At 47.4% G+C, this 26,104-nt stretch overlaps 1 protein-coding gene across 1 annotated transcript in view; it reads left to right on the top strand.

The window, feature by feature from the left end:
• Positions 1-383: 383 nt before the first annotated feature.
• The window catches only part of dnah9l (dynein, axonemal, heavy polypeptide 9 like), a 1,249,478-nt gene continuing 1,223,757 nt past the window's right edge, over positions 384-26,104 (top strand). The window contains exons 1-2 of the mRNA XM_072476205.1: positions 384-534; positions 1,842-1,941. Coding sequence (XP_072332306.1) covers positions 388-534; positions 1,842-1,941 — 247 coding nt within the window. The 5' untranslated portion in view covers positions 384-387. The remainder of the gene's footprint in view (positions 535-1,841; positions 1,942-26,104) is intronic.

Here is a 26,104-nt window from a genome sequence, read left to right as displayed (position 1 = left end):
GATTGGTTGAGAATAGGTGGAGCACAGAACAAGAACTGACAAGAGGTGTCAAAGTCAGTGAAAGGTAAAAGTAGCAAAAATGTCATTAAATGTGCCTTGCTTTTTATTCTCAGGGAAGTTCAGGGGAAAGAAATAAAATGATTTCCAGACTAGCAAATCTGCCATAGCAATGCCTCTTGATGGACAATTGACTATTGAAAAATGTAATTATTAATCTTCACATCTGTATTTTCAAGGTTAACTGTTACCCAGCATGTTAGCAACATATAAGCAGATGCAGATGTAAACTGGCCAAATTATTCCAATTGATCTAACTGACTTAAGAGGCTCTTTTACTTTCATAGCTTTCTACAAATGGACAAATCAGTTATTCATTCAATTGAGTCCATGGTAATCCAATGGATGCATCAGATAACAGATGTTATGAAACAAGATTCTGTTGATGACTTATTTGAAGAAACAAATCCTATTCCAAGTTCAGAAATTTATTTTTGGATGGCAAGGAAAGAAAACCTGCTTGGAATATATAAGCAGGTTTGTATGCAGAACCAAATTTAAACTAATTTCTTGTTTCTGCTGTTCGGTTTCAAAAATATGTTGAACCTACAAAGGCAGTATTGAACGATAAAGCTGGATTTTTGATCATGTTTGATATGTTGCCGCCTATTTAAAATATAATCCAGGGGCTGGATTCTCCACCCCGCCACGCCACATTTCTGTTTTACCCCACCGGCGGGATACTCTGTTATGCTGGCTGGTCAATGGGATTTCCCATTGTGGGGCAGCCGCACGCCGTCAGGAAACTCCCGGGCTGCCGGCAAAATGGAGCATCCCGACGGCGGAGAATCCAGCCCCAGGTGTTAAATAATTTGCTGGAACACAGTTTAAAAATACTTTTAGTTTCTATGCAAACTACATGTAAAATACTATGATGAGGTATGTAACATCAAAATTATTAGTGTTCAAGCAAAGCATCTAAGCATAAATGTAGCTAATAGTAATCTCATTTTTCTCTCATCAGATGCTGACAGACCTGCATTTAAATAAAAACCCAATAGTTTGCAGTTTATTTTCTATTTTAGTTCCCAAACTTTGTTTGTATGTGACTGGTGCATTAGGTTGGTGTACTGATGTGCCACAATACAGTATATTCACATTTATCATAGAAATTTCATAGAAATTACAGTGCAGAAGGAGGCCATTCGGCCCATCGAGTCTGCACCGGCTCTTGGAAAGAGCACCCTACCAAGGTCCACACCCCCATCCTATCCCCATAACACATCAGCCGCACCCAACACTTTTGACATTTTGGACACAAAGGGCAATTTAGCATGGCCAATCCACCTACCCTGCATATCTTTGGACTGTGGGAGGAAACCGGAGCACCCGGAGGAAACCCACGCAGACACGGGGAGAATGTGCAGACTCCACACAGATAGTGACCCAAGCCGGGAATCGAACCTGGGACCCTGGAGCTGTGAAGCAATTGTGCTATCCACAATGCTACCGTGCTGCCCGGTTTATGATTGCTCACAGGGCAACTTCACAATTTCCTCTGCTTCATTGCATCCAATGCCAAGTTTCTCAGCAATTTCTCGACCAGAATAACACAAAATGTGAATGCATATTTTCTTTCCTGTGCTACCCCAGATATAGCCGAGCTCTTGTTTATCTATTGACATTGACAGAAGTTGGTGAGCAAATTACCTGCCCATCATCACAGCAAGATCATATTACTGTTTGTTTCTTGCATAAGACATTAAAAACATTAAGTTTTGTCAAATCAGATGGCAAGAGTCGATATTTTTTTTACCACAGTAAAATTGTATTTTTCTTTACAGCTCCAGAATCCCAAGGTTTGCAAAATAGCTAATATTCTGAGAATTGTGAAAAGCAGCTATTATTTGACCTTCAAAAATACCATCTTGAAAATAACAGAAGGTAACTCACTGTCATTACATTTTGAACATGTAATGCTGTATCTAATGTTTCAAAGTTAAATAAGCAAACATTTGGATATGTAACAGTGCCACAGAAGTTCAGACACAACATTGAAGAATGCTGATTCTTAATTGTAAGTTTTTTTAAAGAAAAATGTTTATTTAAAAATTGCCATATTAAACAAAACAACCCAAAACAATTAAACATAAATACACTATAGAAAAGAGAAACAAAAAAGCAAAAGCACACATTAACTTTAACACACAAACTAAACTAAATGCCACAACAGCTGGCAATGACTAACTCCTTTAAAATAGGAAATAAATGGTTGCCACCATCCGATCCCCTGATGGCGTATTTGCCCTTCTCCAAATGTAGAAATGATATGAGGTCACCCAACGAAGCCGAGGTGCTCGGCAGAGTAGGAGACCTCCGCCCAAGCAGAATTCACCTCTGGGCTGCCAATAAGGTAAAGGCGAGGACATCCGCCTTCACCCCAGACTCAAGCACCGGCGATTCTGACACCCCAAATATGGTCACCAGTGGATCCAAATCTTCACTGAGTATCTCTGACACCCTCCAGGTGGAGACCACCACTGGATTCGAGGAAAACCTCACAAGGGAAAAAGGCAACGGTGCAATAACTATTGCACAAAGACTAAGCAGTGCAGGAGCTTGCTTCCGTTCATCCCCATATGAAACCACGATTGCTAAACCACAATATCTTCTGAATGTTGACTGCCCAAAAGTAAAACAATAGATTGGGCAGGGCCAGGTCCCCGACTGTCTGTCTCTTTGGAGTAAAACACCACAGATTCTGGAGTCTTACGTGCCCAAGTAAAAGAGAATATCAATTTGTCGATTTTGAACAAAAAAGGACTTGGGTAGACATTGAAAGAGAAATAAAAATCTCAAGAGCACGTTAATTTTAATAGTCTGAACCCTACCTGCCAAGCATAGGAGGAGGCTATCCCGCCTCTGCAAGTCTGTTTTGACCCGGTCCACCAGATTAGTGTAATTTAATTATGAAGGGAGGCCCAGTTGTAGGCCACTCGGACCCCCAGAAAACAAAAGCTAGCCTTGGCGAGGTGAAAAGGTAGCATCCTCAGTTGTGCTGTCCTCCCAGGGGGGTTGACTGGGAAACATTCACTCTTGTCCAAGTTCAACTTGTACCCCGAAAAGGAGCCAAAAGCACGAAGCAGCTTCATTATCTGATCCATGGAGGGTACGGGTCCGTAATAAAGAAAAGTAGTTCTTTGGTGTAAAGGGACACCTGATGCACCACCTCTCCCCGATTTACCCCCCTCTTAATAGAGTACCTCAATGCTATTGCGAGTGACCCTATTGCCAAAGCAGGGATAGTTAACATCCCTGTCTCTTGCCCCTATTCAACGAAAAATAACCAGAGTTCAGGAGATTCGTACAAACACTTGCAGTGGGGGCCTTGTACAGTAGCCAAATCCAAGAGATAGATAAATTTGTGGCCAAAACCGAACCTCCCAAGATTCTCAAATAGATACTCCCAGTCCATTCTATCAAATGCCTTCTCGGCATCCAGGGAAACAATCACCGCTGGTTTGGGCACCGAGGGGGGAAAGGACAGTATTTAGCAGGTGACATATATTGGCCAACAATTGTTGACCCTTCATGAAGCCTGTTTGATCCTCCCATAAGTGCTGAAAGATGTGCTATTAGGTCATTTGGACATTTTGAATTCTCCCTCTATGTACTGAACAGGTGCTGGAATGTAGCGACGAGGGGCTTTTCACAGTAACTTCATTGCAGTGTTAATGTAAGCCTACTTGTGACAATAAAAATTATTATTATTATGGCGGACGTTGGATGGGCCTGGTTTCTCAGTACTCAGCCGCCACCACTGAAGGGAGGAGTGACCTATCTACCATTTTAAAATAAATACCCGAATATACCTGATGCACATGTGGAGAAAAACAGAAATCTTTATCGCCTGAGCACAAAGATTTGTCCTCCTCTTAGCATGTTTCCTCCTTGGGATGAATTTCTGTTGTGCCTCCCTAATCCCAAAAACGCCTGTCATTGCTGTTCCACTGTCTTCCCTGCAAGGCTCCTTTTCCAATCAACTCTGGCCAGCTCCTCCCTCGTGTCTTTGTAGTTACCCTTATTTAATTGTAATACTGTTACATCTGATTGCAGCTTCTCCCTCTCAAACTGCAGGGTGGTAAATTCTATCATATTGTGGTTACTGCTCCCTAAGGGTTCAACCCCGGTGGAATATGAGAATCTGGCTGTGAATCCAATCTTAGATCCAACCTAAGGTCCAAGACACCGTTCATGTCCCCACCCAAAATCAGTTGATGCAAGTCTAAATCGGGGAGGGAGGTCAGCAAGGTATTAATAAAATTTGTATCGGCCCAGTTCGGGGCGTAAATATTAATAGTAACCATATTCATCGGGATGCCCACCAGAGAACCACCGACAATAACGTATTTGCCATTAGGGTCGGCAAAAATCTTGGGGGCAGGGAACTGAACCCTTTCATTAGTTGAAATCACCGCACCCCTGGTCCTACCATCAAAACCTGATTGAAAGACCTATCATAGCCACCCCTTTCGCAAGTTTCTGACCCACAACTGGTCTCTTGCAGAAACACCACATCGACGTTTAAGCTCTTAAGGTAAGCAAGTACTCTCGACTTTTTCACTGGGCCATCCTCCACCTTGCCCCCAAATCTGGAGTCTGCCATTTCCACCAAGAGAAATTATCCATCCAAGATGGCTACTCAACCAAATCAAAAGACTGGACAAAGAGAAATCTGCAAACACATTCAGCAAACTACCCCCCACCTCATACCCTTGAGTACAACCACGGCCAAATGCAAATACAAATAGATGTAAGGCACGGAATACTAAAATCTACTTCTAATAAAACAAGAGCTCTATAAGAACGTAAGAATCAGGAGTAGGCCATCTGTCCTTCGAGCCTGCTCCGCCATTCAATGAGATCATGGCTGATCTTTTGTGGACTTGGCTCCACTTTCCCGCCTGAACACCATAACCCTTGATTCCTTTATTCTTCAAAAAACTATCTATCTTTATCTTGAAAACATTCAATGAAGGAGCCTCAACTGCTTCACTGGGCAGGGAATTCCATAGATTCACAATCCTTTGGGTGAAGAGGTTCCTCCTGAGCTCAGTCCTAAACCTACTTCCCCTTATTTGAGGGGGTTAGGGTTTTCAGATTAGCTTCAGCAAGTAAGGTACAGGTTGAGGGAACAACATGATAATCTAATGCCCCCTAGTGCTTTCACCCGCCAGTGGAAACAACCTCCCCGCATCTATCCTATCTATTCCCTTCATAATTTTATATGTTTCTATAAGATCTCCCCGTATCCTTCTACATTCCAACGAGTACAGTCCCAGTCTACTCAACCTCCTCGTAATCCAACCCCCTCAACTCTGGGATCAACCTAGTGAATCTCCTCTGCACACCCTCCAGCGCTAGTACATTCGACTAAAAGTGCCTGTTTGGTGGTATTCTGGAGGAGAGACTGCTCAGCACATCACTGCTACTGGCAGTCGGAAAAGACGATTTCTTTGACGCACCGGGAGAGACGGCCTCTTCTGTTCAAAAACACAAGTTTGATGCAGTATAATTGAGATCGGTTCTGGACAAGATGATCAGAGGATTAGATAGGGTGGACAGTGAGAGCCTTTTTCCTCGGATGGTGATGGCTAGCACGAGGGGACATAGCTTTAAATTGAGGGGAGATAGATATATTAGACAGATGTCAGAGGTAGGTTCTTTACTACTAGTAGAGTAGTAAGGGCGTGGAATGCCCTGCCTGCAACAGTAGTGGACTCGCCAACATTAAGGGCATTTAAATGGTCATTGGATAGACATATAGATGATAATGGAATAGTGTAGATGGGCTTTAGATTGGTTTCACAGGTCAGCGCAACATAGAGGGCTGAAGGGCCTGTACTGCGCTGTAATCTATTGTCTATCATTTCTCAGGTAAGGAGATCAAAACTGAACACAATACTCCAGATGTGGCCTCACTAACACCTTATACAGTTGCAGCATAACCTCCCTAGTCTTAAACTCCATCCCTCTAGCAATGAAGGACAAAACTCCATTTTCCTTCTTAATCACCTGTTGCACCTGTAAACCAACTTTTTGCGACTCATGCACAAGGACACCCAGGTTCCTCTGCACAGCAGCATGTTTTAATATTTTATCATTTAGATAACCTCAACAAGGACCAGAAAATACAAGAACAACCATGAAACCCCAACAATTATACATGCCTGTCAACAGAACCGATCTCAATTATACTGCATCAAACTTTTGTTTTTGAACAGAAGAGTCCGCCTCTCCCGGTGCATCATAGATTCATAGAATTTACAGTGCAGAAGGAGGCCATTCGGCCCATCGAGTCTGCACCGGCTCTTGGAAAGAACACCCTACCCAAGGTCAACACCTCCACTCTATCCCCATAACCCAGTAACTCCACCCAACAATAAGGGCAACTTTGGACACTTGAGGGCAATTTATCATGGCCAATCCACCTAACCTGCACATCTTTGGACTGTGGGAGGAAACCGGAGCACCCGGAGGAAACCCACGCACACACGGGGAGGATGTGCAGACTCCGCACAGACAGTGACCCAAGCCGGAATCGAACCTGGGACCCTGGAGCTGTGAAGCAATTGTGCTATCCACAATGCTACCGTGCTGCCCTCAAGGAAATCGTCTTTTCCAACTTCCAGTGGCAGTGATGTGCTGAGCAATCTCTCCTCCAGAATCCCACCGAACAGGCACTTTTAGTTGAATTTAGCCCCAAAATTCGGACTTATTTCACCCATAAATAAGAAAGGGAAAGAATAGGAATATCATGGCAGCGAACGGGAGCTCTAGAGGCCGTAGAGGTGGAAGGAGTGGAGGGAGGTGAGAAAGGTGGAGATCCAGGTGGCGGTCAAGGTGGCAGTGACGGAGGCTTTGGTCGCCATGGAGACAGCGATCGACGGATTGGTAAAGAAGCCCTCCCTCCACTCCTTCCACCTCTACGGCCTCTAGATCTCCCGTTCGCTGGCATGATATTCCTATTCTTTCCCTTTCCTATTTATGGGTGAAATAAGTCCGAATTTTGGGGCTAAATTCAACTAAAAGTGCCTGTTCGGTGGTATTCTGGAGGAGAGACTGCTCAGCTCAAGGGAAGACGACCCAGGAACTTGAGAAGCCTTTGACGGACCAGAGCGACAGAATTGTTGCTCTGGAGGCCGAAATTAAAAGGTTGGTGGCAACTCAGGGGAGCCTAAAGAGGCGGGTCGAGGACCAAGAGAACCGGTCCTGGTGCCAAAATATACGGATTGTGGGCCTGCCAGTGGGGATCGAGGGCAGGGATCTGACTAGCTATGTGGCCCAGATGCTGCGCAACCTGGTTGGGAGGGACAGCTTCCGAAACCGCCGAGATCGACAGGGCACACAGATCGCTCTGACCGGGAACAGCCAAGGGCAATAATTGCCAAATTGTGTCCCTATCAAGGACCAGGAGAGGATCCTGCGTGGGCAAGGCAGACAAAGGTGAGAAACTGGGAAGGACATCGAACTCCTATCTACCAGGACATTGGGGCAGACCTGGCAAAGCGCAGGGCCGAATTCAACAAAGTGAAATCGGCCCTGTAGAAGAGCGGAGTGAAGTTTGGAATGCTGTTCCCAGCCAGGCCACATTGCAAAATAAGGAACACTATTTCAACACCCCGGCAGAGGTGGACAAGTTTGTGCGGACGAACAGCCTGAACAAGAGGCAGGCAAAACAGCGGAACAAAAAGGGAAGCATACCAGCTTCCCCGAACAGGCGCCGGAATGTGGCGACGAGGGGCTTTTCACAGTAACTTCATTTGAAGCCTACTTGTGACAATAAGCGATTGTTATTATTAGAAGGAAAAGAACACGGAGAGAGGGAGGGCGAGACTTCAATAAAGAGCACGGAGAGAGAGGGCGAAACTTCAGTAAAGAGCGTGGAGAGAGAGGGCGAGACTTCAGTAAAGAGCGTGGAGAGAGAGGGCGAGACTTCAGTAAAGAGCGTGGAGAGAGAGGGCGAGACTTCAGTAAAGAGCGTGGAGAGAGAGGGCGAGACTTCAGTAAAGAGCGCGGAGAGAGAGAGGGCGTTCAGTAAAGAGCACTCTGGTAAGACCGCTGTTTGTTTGTTTAAAAAAAAACGGTATTGTGAAGTCACACGAGACTGACCTGATTGGCTGAAAGTCAGATTGGGCTAAATTTGAATATCTGGAGTTACTGATTTAAATACTAGTTTTGATTTGACTTAGATTACCATTTTTAAGTTGATTTGAATTACTATTTAAACATTTTTAAATTTGTCTTAAATAACTATTTTGGGTTGATTTAAATTACTATTTTTAATTTGATTTAAATAACTTTATAAATTTCAATTAAATAACTTTTTAATTTGTTGTCAGATCAAGAGGGATAAATACGCAGTTTAAAAAAAAAATCTAATTGGATAGTACACAGGGATTGGATTTAATCTGACACACAAACATTTTCGCAAGTTTAATTTCAAAGGTTTAATTTAAAGGAATAATTCATGGCAGGACAGCTCCAAGGCATGGTCTGCTCTTCTTGCTCCATGTGGCAGGCTGGGGACAGTTCCAGTCCCCAGGGTCAGCATGTGTGCAGGAAGTGTCTCCAGTTGCAGCTCCTGGAAGCTCGTGTTTCAGAGCTGGAGCGACGGCTGGAGACACTGTGGAGCATCCGCGAGTCGGAGAGCATCGTGGATAGCACGTATAGAGAGGTGGTCACACCGCAGGCTCGGAGTCTGCAGGTAGGAATGGAATGGGTGTCCACCAGACAGAGCAAGAGAGTGAGGCAGGTAGTGCAAGAATCTCCTGTGGCCATTCCCCTGCAGAACAGATATACCACTTTGGATATTGTTGAGGGGAATGGCCTCTAAGGGGAAAACAGCAACAGCCAAACATGTGGCACCACGTTTGGTTCTGCTGCAGAGGGAGGGGTGATAAGTGTGACAGTGCAATTGTTATAGGGGATTCAATTGTAAGGGGAATAGGCGTTTCTGTGGCCGCATACGAGACTCCAGGATGGTGTGTTGCCTCCCTGGTGCTAGGGTCAACGATGTCTCGGAGCGGGTACAGGACATTCTGGAGGGGGAGGGTAAACAGCCAGTGGTCGTGGTACACATCGGTACAAACGACATAGGTAAAAAAAGGGATGAGGTCCTAAAAGCAGAATACAGGGAGCTAGGAAGGAAGTTAAGAAATCGGACCTCGAAGGTAGTGATCTCAGGATTACTACCGGTGCCACGTGCTAGTCAGATTAGAAATGACAGGACATATAGGATAAATACATGGCTGAAGGGATGGTGTTAGGGGGAGGGTTTCAGATTCCCGTACCAGCCTCCCCGAACAGGCGCCGGATTGTGCTGACTAGGGGTTTTCACAGTAACTTCATTTGAAGCCTACTTGTGACAATAAGCGATTTTTATTTCATTTTTCAGATTCCTGGGGCATTGGGACCGGTTCTGGGGGAGGTGGGACCTGTACAAACTTGACGGGTTACACCTGGGCAGGACTGGAACTGATGTCCTAGGGGGGCTATTTGCTAGAGCGGTTGGGGAGTGTTTGAACTAATGTGGCAGGGGGCTGGGAACCGATGCAGGAAGTCGGAAGGTAGTAAAACAGGGACAGAAACAAAAGACAGTAAGGGGGAAAGTGTAAGGCAGAGAAGCCATAGTCAAAAATCAAAAAGGACGACAGTACAAGTTACAATGACTGAGGGGAGCTCAGTGAATAGGACCAGTAATACTAAAAGGAATAAAACGGGAGGTAAAAACATAAATCGTAAGCGACGCAGCAGGTTGTTACATGAAGATATGGGTTCAACGACAAGGAACATTAGGAGAAAAGTTAAGAGGAAAAATAACTTAGGAGAGGTTACTGATCAATGTGTTAAGATTCAAAACAGAGGTATAAAAGCCAACATAAGTGTACTTTACCTGAATGATCGTAGTATTCGGAATAAGGTAAATGAGTTGATGGCGCAAATCATCGTGAATGACTATGATTTAGTGGCCATTCCTGAAACATGGTTAATAGATGGTCACGACTAGGAGTTAAATATCCAAGGGTATCAAACTATTCGGAAGGACAGAGTGGATGGTAAGGGAGGTGGTATAGCTCTGTTATTTAAGGATGACATCCGGGCAACAGTAAGGGATGACATCGGTGCTATGGAGGATAAGGTTGAGTTCATTTGGGTGGAAATCAGGAATAGTAAGGAGAAAAAGTCACTGATCAGAGTAGTCTATAGGCCACCAAATCGTAACATTATGGTGGGGCAGGCAATAAACAAAGAAATAACGGATGCATGTAGAAATGGTACACCAGTTATCATGGGGGATTTTAATCTACATGTCAGTTGGTTTAACCAGGTCGGTCAAGGCAGCCTTGAGGAGGAGTTTATAGAATGTATCCGCGATAGTTTCCTAGAACAGTATGGAATGGAACCTACGAGGGATCAAGCGGTCCTAGATCTGGTCCTGTGTAATGAGACAGGATTGATTAATGATCTCATAGTTAGGGATCCTCTCGGAAGGAGCGATTACAATATGGTGGAATTTAAAATACAGATGGAGGGTGAGAAGGTAAAATCAAACACTAGTGTTTTGTGCTTAAACAAAGGAGATTACAATGGGATGAGAGAAGAGCTAGCTAAGGTAGACTGGGAGAAAATACTTTATGGTGAAACAGTTGAGGAACAGTGGAGAACCTTCCAAGCGGTTTTTCACAGTGCTCAACAAAGGTTTATACCAATAAAAAGGAAGGACGGTAGAAAGAGGGAAAATCGACCATGAATATCTAAGGAAATAAGGGAGAGTGCCAAATTGAAGGAAAAAGCATACAAAGTGGCAAAATTAGTGGGAGACTAGAGGACTGGGAAATCTTTAGGGGGCAACAGAAAGCTACTAAATAAGCTATAAAGAAGAGTAAGATAGATTATGCGAGTAAACTTGCTCAGAATATAAAAACAGATAGTAAAAGTTTCTACAAATATATAAAACAAAAAAGAGTGGCTAAGCTAAATATTGGTCCTTTAGAGGATGAGAAGGGAGATTTAATAATGGGAGATGAGAAAATGGCTGAGGAACTGAACAGCTTTTTTGGGTCGCTGTTCACAGTTGAAGATACAAATAACATGCCAGTGACTGATGGAAATGAGGCAATGACAGTAAAATGAGGTAAAAACTGGGCGGCATGGACTGGTTGGGCCGAAGGGCCTGTTTCCATGCTGTAAACTTCTATGATTCTATGATTCTATGACAGGTGAGAACCTTGAGATGATTGTTATCACTAAGGAGGTAGTGATGGGCAAGCTAATGGGGCTCAAGGTAGACAAGTCTCCTGGCCTTGATGGAATGCATCCCAGAGTGCTAAAAGAGATGACTAGGGAAATTGCAAATGCTCTAGTGATCATTTACCAAAATTCACTAGACTCTGGGGTGGTCCTGGCGGATTGGAAATTAGCAAACGTGACACCACTGTTCAAAAAAGGAGGTAGGCAGAAAGCGGGTAATTATAGGCCAGTTAGCTTAACTTCGGTAGTAGGGAAGATGCTGGAATCTATCATCAAGGAAGAAATAGCAAGGCATCTGGATGGAAATTGTCCTTTTGGGCAGGTGCAGCATGGGTTCATAAAGGGCAGGTCATGCCTAACTAATTTAGTGGAATTTTTTGAGGACATTACCAGTGCGGTAGATAAAAGGGAGCCAATGGATGTGATATATCTGGATTTCCAGAAAGCCTTTGACAAGGTGCCACACAAAAGGTTGCTGCATAAGATAAAGATGCATGGCATTAAGGGTAAAGTAGTAGCATGGATAGAGGATTGGTTAATTAATAGAAAGCAAAGAGTGGGGATTAATGGGTGTTTCTCTGATTGGCAATCAGTAGCTAGTGGTGTCCCTCAGGGATCAGTGTTGGGCCCACAACTGTTCACAATTTACATAAATGATTTGGAGTTGGGGACCAAGGGCAATGTGTCCAAGTTTGCAGACGACACTAAGATGAGTGGTAAAGCAAAAAGTGCAGAGGATACTGGAAGTCTGCAGAGGGATTTGGATAGGTTAAGTGAATGGGCTAGGGTCTGGCAGATGTAATACAATGTTGACAAATGTGAGGTTATCCATTTTGGTAGGAATAACAGCAAAAGGGATTATTATTTAAATGATAAAATATTAAAACATGCTGCTGTGCAGCGAGACTTGGGTGTGCTAGTGCATGAGTCGCAAAAAGTTGGTTTACAGGTGCAACAGGTGATTAAGAAGGCGAATGGAATTTTGTTCTTCATTGCTAGAAGGATGGAGTTTAAGACTAGGGCGATTATGCTGCAATTGTATAAGGTGTCAGTGAGGCCACACCTGGAGTATTGTGTTCAGTTTTGGTCTCCTTACCTGAGAAAGGACGTACTGGCGCTGGAGGGTGTGTAGAGGAGATTCACTCGGTTAATCCCAGAGCTGAAGGGGTTGGATTACGAGGAGAGGTTGAGTAGACTGGGACTGTACTCGTTGGATTTTAGAAGGATGAGGTGGGATCTTATAGAAACATATAAAATTATGAAGGGAATAGATAGGATAGATGCGGGCAGGTTGTTTCCACTGGTGGGTGAAAGCAGAACTAGGGGGCATAGCCTCAAAATAAGGGGAAGTAGATTTAGGACTGAGTTTAGGAGGAACTTCTTCACCCAAAGGGTTGTGAATCTATGGAATTCCCTGCCTAGTGAAGCAGTTGAGGCTCCTTCATTAAATGTTTTTAAGATAACGATAAATAGTTTTTTGAAGAATAAAGGGATTAAGGGTTATGGTGTTCGGGCCGGAAAGTGGAGCTGAGTCTACAAAAGATTAGCCATGATCTCATTGAATGGCGGAGCAGGCTCGAGAAGCCGGATGGCCTACTCCTCCTCCTAGTTCTTATGTTCTTATAATTATGATGGACTTATACCATGTTTGAGCGGGACATTGTTGCATCGCTCTGAACAGAAATGTTAAACCGCAGGAAAGGGCGAGGGCAGCGGAGCGCAGGATAAGGTGGGGAGGAGACAGAGGGAACAGCAATTTAGCAGGCACAGGAAATGGGTAAGATCAGCCCTGGGAGGGGGGGCCACCACACTAGTGGGGAAGGGTAGCCCAGGAAGTAGGAGAACAAGGAGGGGCCATGGTGCACATCCTGGCAGGAAGGGAGCATGTGGAGGAGGTGGAGGGGGGTAGTATCACGGGTGGGGGGGTGGAATGCAAGGGCAGAGATAGGGAAGGGGGGGTAGTGGGTTACAGGGTAGGGGCGGAAGGGAGAACACAAGTGGAATACAAGAATAAGAAAGGTATGGTTTTCAGATTAGCTTCAGTATAGGTTGAGGGAACAAGATGATGATGATCTTTATTGTCACAAGTGTTACATTAACACTGCAATGTAGGTACTGTGAAAAGCCCTGAGTCGCCACATTCCGGCGCCTGTTCGGATACATGGAGGATGAATTCAGAACGTCCAAATTACCTAATGGCACATATTTCAGTACTTGTGGGAGAGGAAACCGGAACACCCGGAGGAAACCCACACAGACATGGGGAGAACATGCAGAAGCCGCAGACAGTGACCCAAGCTGGGAATCGAACCTGGGACCCTGGAGCTGTGAAGCAACGGTGCTAACCACTGTGCTACCATGCTGCCCCTTGGAAAGTTTCTGGGGATAGGGAGACCACAGAGTGCAGGGGCGCACGCACATGGCGTACACACAGTTGGCGGCCATGCTGGGTGTCCCCTGGACAAAGGTAAATCCTGGAGCGCAGGGAGAACGGTGAACACAGCCATTTTGGACAGCCCCCGAAGAAAGGGAAAACCCGGCACATCCACCAGGTATGTATGGTTGATCCCGCAGGAATGAGGGGGCGGTGGGGGGGGGGGGGGGGGGGCAAGAGAGGGAAGAGACCTGGAACATCAGGGAACTTAATGGCCCAGTGAAAAGATGCAGAGTCTTTGCCCATTTGAGGAGATTGAAAGCTAATATAGTCTTCCTCCAAGTTACACACCTGAGGGAGAAGGGCCGATTGCGGGTAAGGAATGGCTGGGTGGGACAGTTGTAGCATTCATGTTACGGGACGAGGGCGGGAGGGTAGCTATCCAGCTTAGCAAGAGAACTGTGTTTACGCCGACAAAGGTGATTACGAACCCAGGGGAGCGGTACGTCATAGTCAACGGTGTCCTGAACAGGGTCCTGTTAATCCTAGTAAACGTGTACACTCCCAACAGGGACAGCACAGAGTTTATAAAGAAGACCATGGCGGAAATCCCCGACATCGACACGCACTGACTGATCATTAGGGGAGAGATTATAGCTTACAAGGCTTGTAGAGACAGGGAAGAGAGGGCAGCCAGCTAGGAACTGATTGACTTCATCCTGGAGGTCGACAGAAAATACTCTGAGGCCCTGGGCTTACAGCTTCTGGCGGAGAGGAAAGAGCTGCAAATGGACTTTCACTTGCTATCCACCAGGAAGGCAGTGCACCAACTGTGCCAGACATGGGGGACCTTTTATGAGCAAGGAGAGAACGCTAGCTGCCTGCTCGCTCACCAGTGAGAAAGCAGGCAGCCACAAGGGAAATAGCACAGGTGAAGGATCGCAGAGGTGGACTCGTAGCTGAACCACAAACGGTCGACCAAGTGTAAGAGGCCTTTTACCGGGGACTTTACACCTCCACGTCTCCCGACGGGGACTCGGGGAGAAACCGGTTCCTCGATGGACTAGACATGCCAGCCGTGGGGGGCCGATAAACGGAGGGAGCTGGAAACACCAATAGAACTGGGAGATGGCATGGAGAGCATCAGTTTCATGCAGGCGGGGAAGGCATTGGGACTCGATAGGTTCCTGGCGGACAGATATTATAAAGATTTGTACCAACTCTGGCCCAGTGCTTACGGGAGATGTTCGCAGACTCGTTAGCAAGGGGCACACTGCATCCTACGCTAATACAGGCCACTATGTCGCTGATACCCAAAAAAGACAGATCCGATGGTATGTGGATCATATAGACCCATTTCGCTGCTCAACATAGATACAAAAATACTTGCAAATGTCCTGGCCTCGAGACTGGAGAACTGTGTACCAGAGGTGGTCGCAGAAGACCAAATGGGTTTCGTCAAGGTTAGGCAGCTCACTGCAAACGTCAGGCAGCTGCTGAATGTGATACTGATCCCATCCGGGGAGAGAACACCAGAGGCGCTAGTCTCCCTGGATGCAGGAAAGGCTTTTGACAGAGTCGAATGGAAGTACCTCACAGAGGTATTGGAGCAGTTTGAGCTCGGGATGGGGTTCATCTCGTGGGTGAAACTCCTGGATAATGCCCCAAGGCGAGCCTTCGGACCAACACCACCAGCTCTGAATACTTCCAGTTGCACAAAGGCACAAGGCACGGATGCCCACTGTCCCTACTTCTGTTCGTCCTGGCAATCGAACACCTGGCGATCGCTCTGTGAGACGCGAGATGCTGTAAGGGCATCCGAAGAGGAGGCAGAGAGTACAGAGTCTCACTCTATGCGGATTATTATTATTATTATTGTTCGCTTCGACCAGCGAAGATAGCTCTGATTCTAGCTAGGCATTCCGATCGAAAGGGCCAATTCCGTATCTTTGATCGTGGTTCCATTGTTTCATTGGTTTTCCCTAGAGCTGCTTGAATGACAGCCAAGGCCTCTTCCATTGATTTCGGGAGGCCCTCTGACACAATTTGTGATGCTTTTTGAATTTCTTCGCCAAGATACTAGAAAACACCTCGGCCGTCGGTGTAGTGGCCTGAACACTATTCTTTGACGGCACCATTTTACCTGTCGATGAACTCTGAGAGGTCTCCGATTCCGTCAACGAATTTCTGCTTTCCACCTTCTTTCCCCTGACGTTTTTGGGCATTTCGGTTATAGAAGGTTCTTATTACCTTAGCTATGTGGGTGTTCAAGAGAAAACAACCCATGGTACTCAGAAAGGAGGAAAAGGTACAATACTCTAGCGGTAGCCATCTCGTGCGTGTCTTCCCCCTACATTACAGCACTAGAGGTCCTCTTATTTGTAAGTTAAACAGCTAAAAAGTAATAAGAAAACATAGTGATTTTTCTTACTGTGCTTGTAAATTATTGAATAGAATTGCAATTCGTATGTTAGGGGCAGGTAGAAGATCGAGGCTGGGCTTCTGATTGAAATCTGAAGACAGCAGGATCCCGAAATGAATGAATATCAAAGCTTTGAGTTATTTTTCTTCTCCACAAACTGAAAATGCATGTAATAAAAGCAAAATACAGGGCAGCACAGTGGCGCAGTGGGTTAGACCTGCAGCCTCACGGCGCCGAGGTCCCAGGTTCGATCCCGGCTCTGGGTCACTGTCCGTGTGGCGTTTGCACATTCTCCCCATGTTTGCGTGGGTTTCACCCCACAACCCAAAAATGTGCAGGTTAGGTTGATTGGCCACGCTAAATTGCCCCTTAATTGAAAAAAATGGATTGGGCACTCTAAATTTATATTAAAACAAAGCAAAATACTGTAGATGCTGGAAATCTGAAATAAGAACAGAAAATATTGGGAAAACTCAGCAGGTCTGACAGCATTTGTGGAGAGAGAGAAAATAGAGTTAACGTTTCGAGTCCATATGACTTTTCTTCAGAAGAATTGCCTTCGCCAGCATTCTCAGAAGAGTTATATGGACTCAAAACATTAACTCTTATTTTCTCTCTCCAGAAATGCTGCCAGACCTGCTGAGCTTTTCCAGAATTTCTGTTTTTATCCCTGAAAATGTATGCTTTGCTTAATATTCAGAATATTCCTAAACAGGGACCCATGTTTGAAGACTTTACTGTGCCTTTTTGTAAAATAAGCACAGGGTATAATGTCAATATACAGCTTTACAACTAGCAATTTATTATTTATTTTTAAAAAGAGTATCCAATTATTTTTTTCCAATTAAGGGGCAATTTAGCGTTGCCAGTTCACCTATCCTGCATATCTTTGGGTAGTGGGGGTGAGACCCAGAGACACTGGGAGAATTTGCAAACTTCACATGGACAGTAACCTGAGGCCAGGATCGAACCGGGTCCTTGGCGCCATGAGGCAGTAGTGCTAACCACTGCACCACTGTGCTATCCTGCAATTTATTATTTACGGCAGGTTTCATGAACTCTGAAATATTTATATACATTTTCAGCAGTTAAGGGAAGTAACCAGTTAAGTTGGCCAGTAAAATAACATCCTCCTAATCATCTTTGATAACAAACAGGGTAGACTGGGAAAACACTAAGTGCTAGGAAGCAGGCAAGAGCCGAAGGAGTTTGTGAATTGTCATGAACAATTATTAGGTGTATCCTTTTATTAACTCGTGAGGGGAGGTGGTGGCATAGTGGTATTGTCACTGGACCAGTAATCCAGAGTACTCTGGGGTCTCAGGTTCAAATCCCGTTACTGCAGATGGTGAAATTTGAATTCAATAAAAGTCTGGAATTCAAAGTCTACTGATGACCATAAAACCACTGTTGATTGTTGTAAAAACCCATCTGGTTCACTTATGTCCTTTAGAGAAGGAAATCTTCCATCCTTACCTGGTCTGGCCTATATGTGACTCCAGCCAATGTGATTGACTCAAGGGCAGTTAGGGATGGACAATAAATGCTGGCACAGCCTGCGACGCCCATGTCCCATGAATGAATTTAAAAAATCAATCTGTATATTTGTATATGGATGTATGTATTTTCTTACTGGCAAGAGTGGTTTTTAATAACCTTTTGTGTATTTTAAATTAAGAAGGATATTTTATTTCTCTCAATCTTGCCCAGAGGGTGCCCATTCGATTCACCTACACTATCTCTCTCAAAGAAAATTAGATACAGATTAAGATAAAACAGTAATTATAAAAATTGAATTTAACTCCTACTCTATTTTAGTACCGGTCTGATGTTTCTTAGTTGAGTTGATACTTTGGCTGGAGTGAAAAGCACCTGAAAAGCAACCGCAATATGCTCACCCCTCACTGTCTTTAAGTTCACAAAGCCAACCCAATAGATAGACTTTTATCCGCCTCAAGCCCCCAATTTGTTACGGGCCAGGGTTTTGAGAACCCCAAAGTGTATCATGGAGTTCACCTGACCCATAACTTTAAATAGATTTTGGTTATGGGGAGCACAAGGGCCCACTTTACAGGTGTGATGCAACAGAGAACTAAAAGTTTTTTTTAAACAAAACACAATGTTTATTCTATGAATCCCATTAAACATTTTTAAACACACACAGTAAACATCTTAGCAACCATCAAATCAAATACTCCCCCCAAAGAATAAGTAACGTTTAATCTTTTCTTGCAACATCCATAAGACAAATGCCCTCTTTAACACAGAGATCTACTGAGAGCAGTTATCACTTTTAAATTAGCAAGTGATTTGAAGACATTCCTTTCATACAGAAATAAATTAGAATTACACCTGGTTTTGCATGATGCAGCTCCCAACATGCAAAACGAAACCAAACAAACCCTGTAGCTGACAGACCAAAGCGGAAAGTAGAGCAAAGAGCCCAGCTCCACCCACACTCTGACCTCACTGCAGCTAATTGATAAGCCCCATTTCTTAAAGGTTACATCCACAACAGCTATTTGATAAACACCCATTTCTTAAAGGTACTCTCACATGACCCCTCCCCCCAAGAAAAAATAAATAAACCATCAACGTCAAGAAGGTTTCATTTTTCACCTTTTAACTTTCCTTTATGAAATATGGACAGTAAATATATGTTTTTTTTGTAGCAAAACAAAACACGCAAACATTTATATTAGCATAGTCCATTTTAGTTCTTCTTCCTCCACCTGGAATCCTTCTTGATTGACAGTCTCTTTGAACAAGAAGGTCTCTGCACGAGCCATCCATTTCTCTACACCTCGTCATTTCTCTTTAAAGTCAGATACTTTAGTTCAATCTGATCACAGAGCGTCTTGTAATTCTCCAACACTGCAGCTTTGGCTATCACAGCCTTTTGGCCTTCAAATGCCTGTTGAAACTCCGCTGTCCACTGAAATTTTCGACGTGTCTTCAGCAAGTCCATCAGTGGAGCAACCATGCAAAGATTTGGCAGAAATGTTCGATCAAATCCACTCATGCTAAGAAATCGCATTATTTCCCTTCCTTTCAAGGGTACTGGAAACTCCCCAATTACTTTTGTTTTCACATCCCGTGGGACCATGCGGCCCTGTCCGATTGTATGGCCAAGGAAAGTGACTTGGGCTTTTCCAAATTCACTTTGGTTAGGTTTACCACCAAACCCTTCTCCTGAAGTCGATCAAATAACTCCATCGGATGCTTCAAATGTTCCTTCCATGTCTGACTGAAAATGACCAGATCGTCGATGACCGGACAATTGGGTAATCCTTTTTTAAAAAAAAATATTTTTATTCTCCTTTTTCACATTTTCTCCCAAATGTACACCCACCAAAAATAAACAATGATCAGCAACAAATGCCAATCCCCATAACAATAACAACGATCCCATCCTCCCACCAAACCCCAAACATTAGCCCGTATGTTTATATAAACAAATGACAAAAAGGAATCAGGGATCACCCATAGTCACCCTTAATACACACATCCCTCCTCCCCCCAACCCTCCCACCCATCCCCCTCCCCCAAATAATGTTCAGTGTTATCCAGTTCTTGAAAGTGCATAATGAATAATGCCCATGAATTGTTGAACCCCTCCGCCCTTCCCCTCAGTTCAAACTTAACCTTCTCAAGAGTCAAGAATTCCAACAGGTCCCCCCGCCACGCCAGGGCACAGGGTGGAGAGGTTGCTCTCCATCCCAACAGGATCCTCCTTCGGGCGATTAATGAGGTGAAGGCTACGATATCTGCCTCTGCCCCCGTTTCCAACCCTGGCTGGTCCGACACCCCGAATATGGCCTCCCGGGGACCCGGGTCCAGTTTCACGTCCACCACCTTGGAAATTACCCTAAAAACCTCCTTCCAGTAATCCTCTAGCTTTGGACAGGACCAAAATATATGAATGTGATTAGCCCCCCCCCCCCGCCACCCCCCCCCGCAACGCTCACACACATCTTCTACTCCTTCAAAGCATCGGCTCATCCTCGCCCTCGTGAGGTGTGCTCTGTATACCACCTTCAGCTGTATCACATGAGGTGGAGGCATTTACTCTCCGGAGCACCTCACACCAGAACCCCTCCTCTATCACCTCTCCCAACTCTTCCTCCCACTTTGCTTTGATCCCTTCCAGTGGTGCCTTATCCCCATCCAAAATAGCTCCGTAAACCGCTGACACAACCCCCTTCTCCAGTCCCCCTGTCGTCAGCACCTCCTCCAGCAATGTGGAGGCTGGTTCCTCCGGGAAGCTCTGTATCTCCTTTCTGGCAAAATCTCAAACCTGCATGTATCTAAACACTTCCCCCCCGCTTCAGCCCATACTTTGCTTCCAGCTCCTTCAGTCCTGCAAACTGACCCCGAAGAAACAAATCTTTTAGCGTCTTAATCCCCTTCTCCTCCCATTTCTGAAAATTTCCATCCCACCTCCCTGGCTCAAATCTGTGGTTCCCCCGAATTGGCATTTGCCTTGACCCTGCCCCCAACCGCCTCCAAATTCTCAATGAAGCTATTATTACCGGACTCCCTGAGTATTTCCCCGGAGCTATCGGGAGTGGCGCTGTTGCTAGTGCTTTCAGTCCCGACCCCCTGCACAAACTCTCCTCCATTCTGACCCACTGGGAATCAACCCCTCTGACCCAGCTCCGCACCTTCTCCACATTCGCCGCCCAGTAGTAGTACATCGGGTTCACAAGACCTAAGCCCACTGCCTGCCTTCCCATCTGTAGCAGCACCTTTCTCACTCGGGCCACCTTCCCTCCCCATATGAACGAGGTAATTCTTCCCTCAATCTCTCTGAAAAAAGCCTTTGGCAGGAAAATCGGTAGGGATTGAAAAATAAACAGAAATCGCGGCAACACATTCATTTTAACCTCCTGTACCCGACCCGCCAGTGACAGAGGGAGACCATCCCGTCATGCCAGATCGGCTTTCACTCTCCCCACCAAACTAGAGATGTTGTACCTGCGAAGCCTCCCCCACCCCCGGGCAACCTGCACCCCCAGATACCTAAAGTGCGTCCCTGCCCTACAGAATGGCAGCCTCCCCACCCCTGCCCCCACCCCCCGCAGAGACAGCACAAAATACTCTTGTCTAGATTTGGCTTGTACCCCGAGAAAGACCAAAATACTCATAGTAGCTCCAATATTCCCAATATTCCCCCTATCGACACACTCGGTTCCGACACGTATAACAGCAAGTCGTCGGCATATAAGGACACCCTATGCTCTATCCCCCCCCCCCCCCGTACTATTCCTTTCCATGCTCCCGAACTTCTTAATGTGATGGCCAACAGCTGAATCGCAAGTGCAAACAGCAGGGGGGACATAGGCTCGCAAACGTCCCGTCGATGAACAGGTCCCCCATTCTTCCAATCCCCGCCCGATGACAGCTCTGGAACCCCCCGTCCATCTTCCCCGGGACAAACCGGTGGTTACCCCTGATCGGGGACCACACCGATGCTCCCATTGCACCCCGGTGCCGTCTCCACTGGCCCCAGATCCTTAGCGTTGCGGCCACCACCGGGCTCGTGGTATACTTTGTCGGCGAGAGTGGCAGCAGTGCCGTCACCAACGCCCCCAGGCTCGTTCCTTTACAGGACGCCATGTCCATCCTCTTCCATGCCGCCCCCTCTCCCTCCATAACCCACTTGTGGATCATCGCCACATTTACTGCCCAGTAGTAGCTCCCCAGGTTTGGCAGCGCCAACCCTCCTCGGTCCCTACTGCATTCCAGGAACCCTCTCCTTACTCTCGGGGTCTTATTTGCCCACACAAACCCCATAATACTCCTGCCTACTCTCTTAAAAATGGCCTTAGTGATCACGATGGGAAGGCACTGAAACACAAACAAGAGGCCCCTGAAACACAAACAGAAACCTCGGAAGGACCACCATTTTGACCGACTGCACTCTACCCGCCAGCGAGAACGGTAACATGTCCCATCTTTTAAACTCCTCCTCCATTTGCTCCACCAACCTCGTCAGATTCAATTTATGTAGGGTCCCCCAACTCCTGGTTATCTGGATCCCCAGATACCGAAAGCTCCCCTCCGCCCTCCTCAGCGGTAGGTCCCCTATCCCTCTTTCTTGGTCCCCCGCCTGTAATACAAAGAGCTCACTCTTCTCTACATTGAGCTTATAGCCCGAAAACTCCCCAAACTCCCTTAGAGTCTGCATGACCTCCACCATCCCCTCCATTGGATCCACCACGTACAGCAACAGGTCATCCGCATATAGCGACACCCGATGCTCTTCTCCCCCTCGGACCACCCCCTTCCATTTATTAGACTCCCTCAATGACATGGCCAATGGGTCGATCGCCAATGCGAACAACAGGGTGGACAGGGGGCACCCCTGCCTCGTCCCTCGGTACAGTCGAAAGTACTCCGAACTCCGCCGGTTTGTCACTACACTTGCCATCGGGGCTCGGAAAGGAGCTTAACCCAATTGATAAACCCTACCCCGAACCCAAACCTGCGCAGCACCTCCCAGAGGTACTCCCACTCTACTCGGTCAAAGGCCTTCTCCGCGTCCATAGCTGCCACTAACTCCGCCTCTCCCTCCTCCGATGGCATCATTATCACGTTTAAGAGCTGCCGCACATTGGTGTTTAGTTGCCTGCCCTTTACAAATCCCGTCTGGTCCTCGTGGATTACCCCCGGGACACAGTCCTCGATCATCGTGGCCAGCACTTTTGCCAGCAACTTTGCATCCACATTGAGGAGCGAGATCGGCCTGTACGATCCACATTGCAGTGGGCCCTTGTCCCGCTTTAGGATCAAAGAAATTGTCGCTTCCGACATTGTCGGGGCCAGGGTCCCCTCCTCTCTTGCCTCATTAAAGGTCCTCACCAGTAGCGGGGCCAACAGGTCTGCGTACTTCCTGTAGAACTCCACCGGGAATCCGTCCGGTCCCGGGGCCTTCCCCGCCTGCATGCTCCCCAAACCCTTGCTCAGCTCCTCCAACCCAATTGGTGCCCCCAAACCAGCCACCTCTTGCTCCTCCACCCTCTGGAATCTCAGCGGATCTAGGAATCGTCTCATCCCCTCTTCTGTTGGGAGCTGTACAGCTCTTCATAAAAGGCCTTGAATACCTCGTTTATTTTCGTCGCACTCCGAACCGTGGCTCCCCTTCCATCTTTGACTCCCCCTATTTCCCTCGCTGCCATCCTCTTACGGAGCTGGTATGCCAGCATCCGACTAGCCTTTTCCCCACACTCGTAGGTCGCCCCCTGCGCTTTCCTCCACTGTGCCTCCGCCTTCCCTGTGGTCAACAGGTCAAACTCCGTCTGGAGCCGTCGTCTTGCCCCAAGTAATCTTTCCTCCGGGGCCTCTGTGTATCTCCTGTCCACTCTCAACATCTCCCCCACTAACCTCTCCCTTTCCATACCCTCGGTCTTCTCCCTATGAGCCCTAATGGAAATTAGCTCTCCCCTGATCACCGCCTTCAATGCCTCCCATACCACCCCCACCCGCACCTCCCCGTTGTCGTTGGCCTCCAAGTACCTTTCGATACACCCCCTCACCTTCCCACACACATCCTCGTCCGCCAGCAGTCCCACATTCAGCCGCCACAACAGGCGCTGGTCCCTCTCCTCTCCAAGCTCCAGTTCCACCCAGTGTGGGGCATGGTCCGAAATGGCTATAGCTGAATACTTCGTCCCCTCCACCCTCGGGATGTGCGCCCTACCCAGAACAAAGAAATCTATCCGGGAGTAGGCTTTGTGTACATGGGAGAAGAAAGAAAATTCCCTGGCCTGCGGCCTTGCAAACCGCCATGGGTCCACTCCCCCCATCTGATCCATAAACCCCCTAAGTACCTTGGCCGCCGCCGGCCTCTTTCCAGTCCTTGATTTGGAGCGGTCTAGTGCTGGATCCAACACTGTATTGAAGTCCCCTCCCATTATCAGGCCTCCTATCTCCAGGTCCGGAATGCGCCCCAACATGCGCTTCATGAATCCTGCATCATCCCAGTTCGGGGCGTATACGTTCACCAACACCACCCACATCCCTTGCAGCCTACCGCTCACCATTACCTATCGCCCTCCATTGTCTGCTACAATAGACTTGGCCTCAAACGACACCCGCTTTCCCACCAATATTGCCACCCCTCTATTCTTTGCGTCCAGTCCCGAGTGGAATACCTGTCCTACCCATCCCTTTCTTAGCCTGACCTGGTCCGCCACCTTCAGGTGTGTCGCCTGGAGCATGGCCACGTCCGCCTTAAGTCCCTTTAAGTGCGCGAACACTCGAGCCCTCCTCACCGGCCCATTCAGGCCCCTCACGTTCCACGTTATCAGCCGGATTGGAGGGGCTCCCACCCCCCCACGCCCCGCCGACTAGCCATCTCCTTTTCTGGGCCAGTCCCGTGTCCACGCCTCCCTCACCCTCCAGTCCCCCAGAGGGGGGATCCCCGTCCTGACCACCTCTTCTGTGTCCCATTCCCTTTCGGCCAGTGCAGCAGCAACCCTTTTTTCCCCCCCTCCCCCCGCTAGACCCCTGCTAGCTTTTTTGCTCCCCCCATGTCACTCCCGTAAGTCAGCTGACGCCTGCTGACCCCGGCTTCCCCCGCTGTCCCATTGACCGCCCCGCGTGGGAGTCTCCCAATCCATATGCATTCCTTCGTTCCCCTTCCCGCCATTCTTCCCGCGCGTGGGAAAACACCCCGCGCTTTCCTAAGCACGCACCGCCCCCTCTGGCGCAGCTCCTGTCGCGGCCTTGTCTCTCTCCCCCAGCCCATGTAACATTTCCTGCGCGTGATTGACCCCCTATATACAACAACCATCACACATCAAACCCCAAACCATCCCCCCCACCCTCACAAACCCTCAGTTAGAGTCCAACTTCTCGGCTTGTACAAAGGTCCACGCCTCTTCAGGCGTTTCGAAGTAATAGTGTTGGCCCTTGTATGTGACCCACAGTCACGCTGGCTGCAGCATTCCGAATTTCACTTCTTTCCGGTACAACGCCGCTTTGGCCCGGTTGAAACCCGCTCTCCGCTTTGCAACCTCCGTGCTCCAGTCTGGGTATATTCGGATCTCTGCATTGTCCCACTTACTGCTCCGCTCCTTCTTGGCCCATCTCAGGACCCACTCTCTGTCCGTGAACCGGTGGAACCTCACCACCATCGCCCTTGGCAGCTCATTTGCCTGGGGCTTCTTCGCCAGCACCCGATGTGCCCCGTCCAACTCTAGCGGCCTTGAAGGGGCCTTCGTGCCCATCATCGCCTCGAGCATCATGCTCGGTATTGCCCCGGCATCAGCCCCCTCCACTCCCTCAGGGAGACCCAGGATTCGCAGATTCTTTCTCCTCGACCTGTTCTCCAGGTCTTCGAGTCTTCCCGCCCACCTCTTGTGTAGCGCCTCGTTCTGCTCCACTCTCACCGCCAGGCCCACGAGCTCGTCCTCGTTCTGACTGACTCTTTTCTGTACCTCCTGGATCTTAGCTTCGTGGACCTTCTGGGTGATCCTGAGTCCTTCAATTGCCGAAAGCATAGGCGCCAACATCTCCTGAAAAAGGTCTGAGAGTCAGTTCCAGACGGGAGCTGCCGAATGCGCGACCTACTCCTCCATGGCCGCCACCGGAAGCCTCGTCCCTGCTCCTTCAATGGCCCTGGTAGATCTTTTCACAGTTGTTCCCTCTGCTGCTAGAATTCACCTTTGATAGAGTCAAGTCAGATTGCAGCTTTAAGCTTGCCCTTCCCCCGCCTGCATGCTGGAAGAGGCTTTTGTCTAAACCTGCAGCCAAAGCCAAATCTTTTACTGTTTCTGCCGTGTCTGGTAGCCAAAAGACACAACATTCCTGGGGGACACTGTCAGGGGAATGCTGCAGTCTTCTTGCCACACCGGGAAATGTCAAACAAATGCCGTGGGGGCCCTGTAAAAGATTCCAAAAGTCCGTTCCAAGCGGGAGCTACCGAATGTGCGACCTAGCTCTGCATAGCCGCACCCGGAAGTCCCTGTTGTCCTTTTTCAACCATCTGATCA

This window comes from Scyliorhinus torazame, chromosome 2 (genome assembly GCF_047496885.1).
Source record: "Scyliorhinus torazame isolate Kashiwa2021f chromosome 2, sScyTor2.1, whole genome shotgun sequence".
Lineage (NCBI taxonomy): Eukaryota > Metazoa > Chordata > Chondrichthyes > Carcharhiniformes > Scyliorhinidae > Scyliorhinus > Scyliorhinus torazame.
This window is presented reverse-complemented; position numbering and strand designations above follow the sequence as displayed.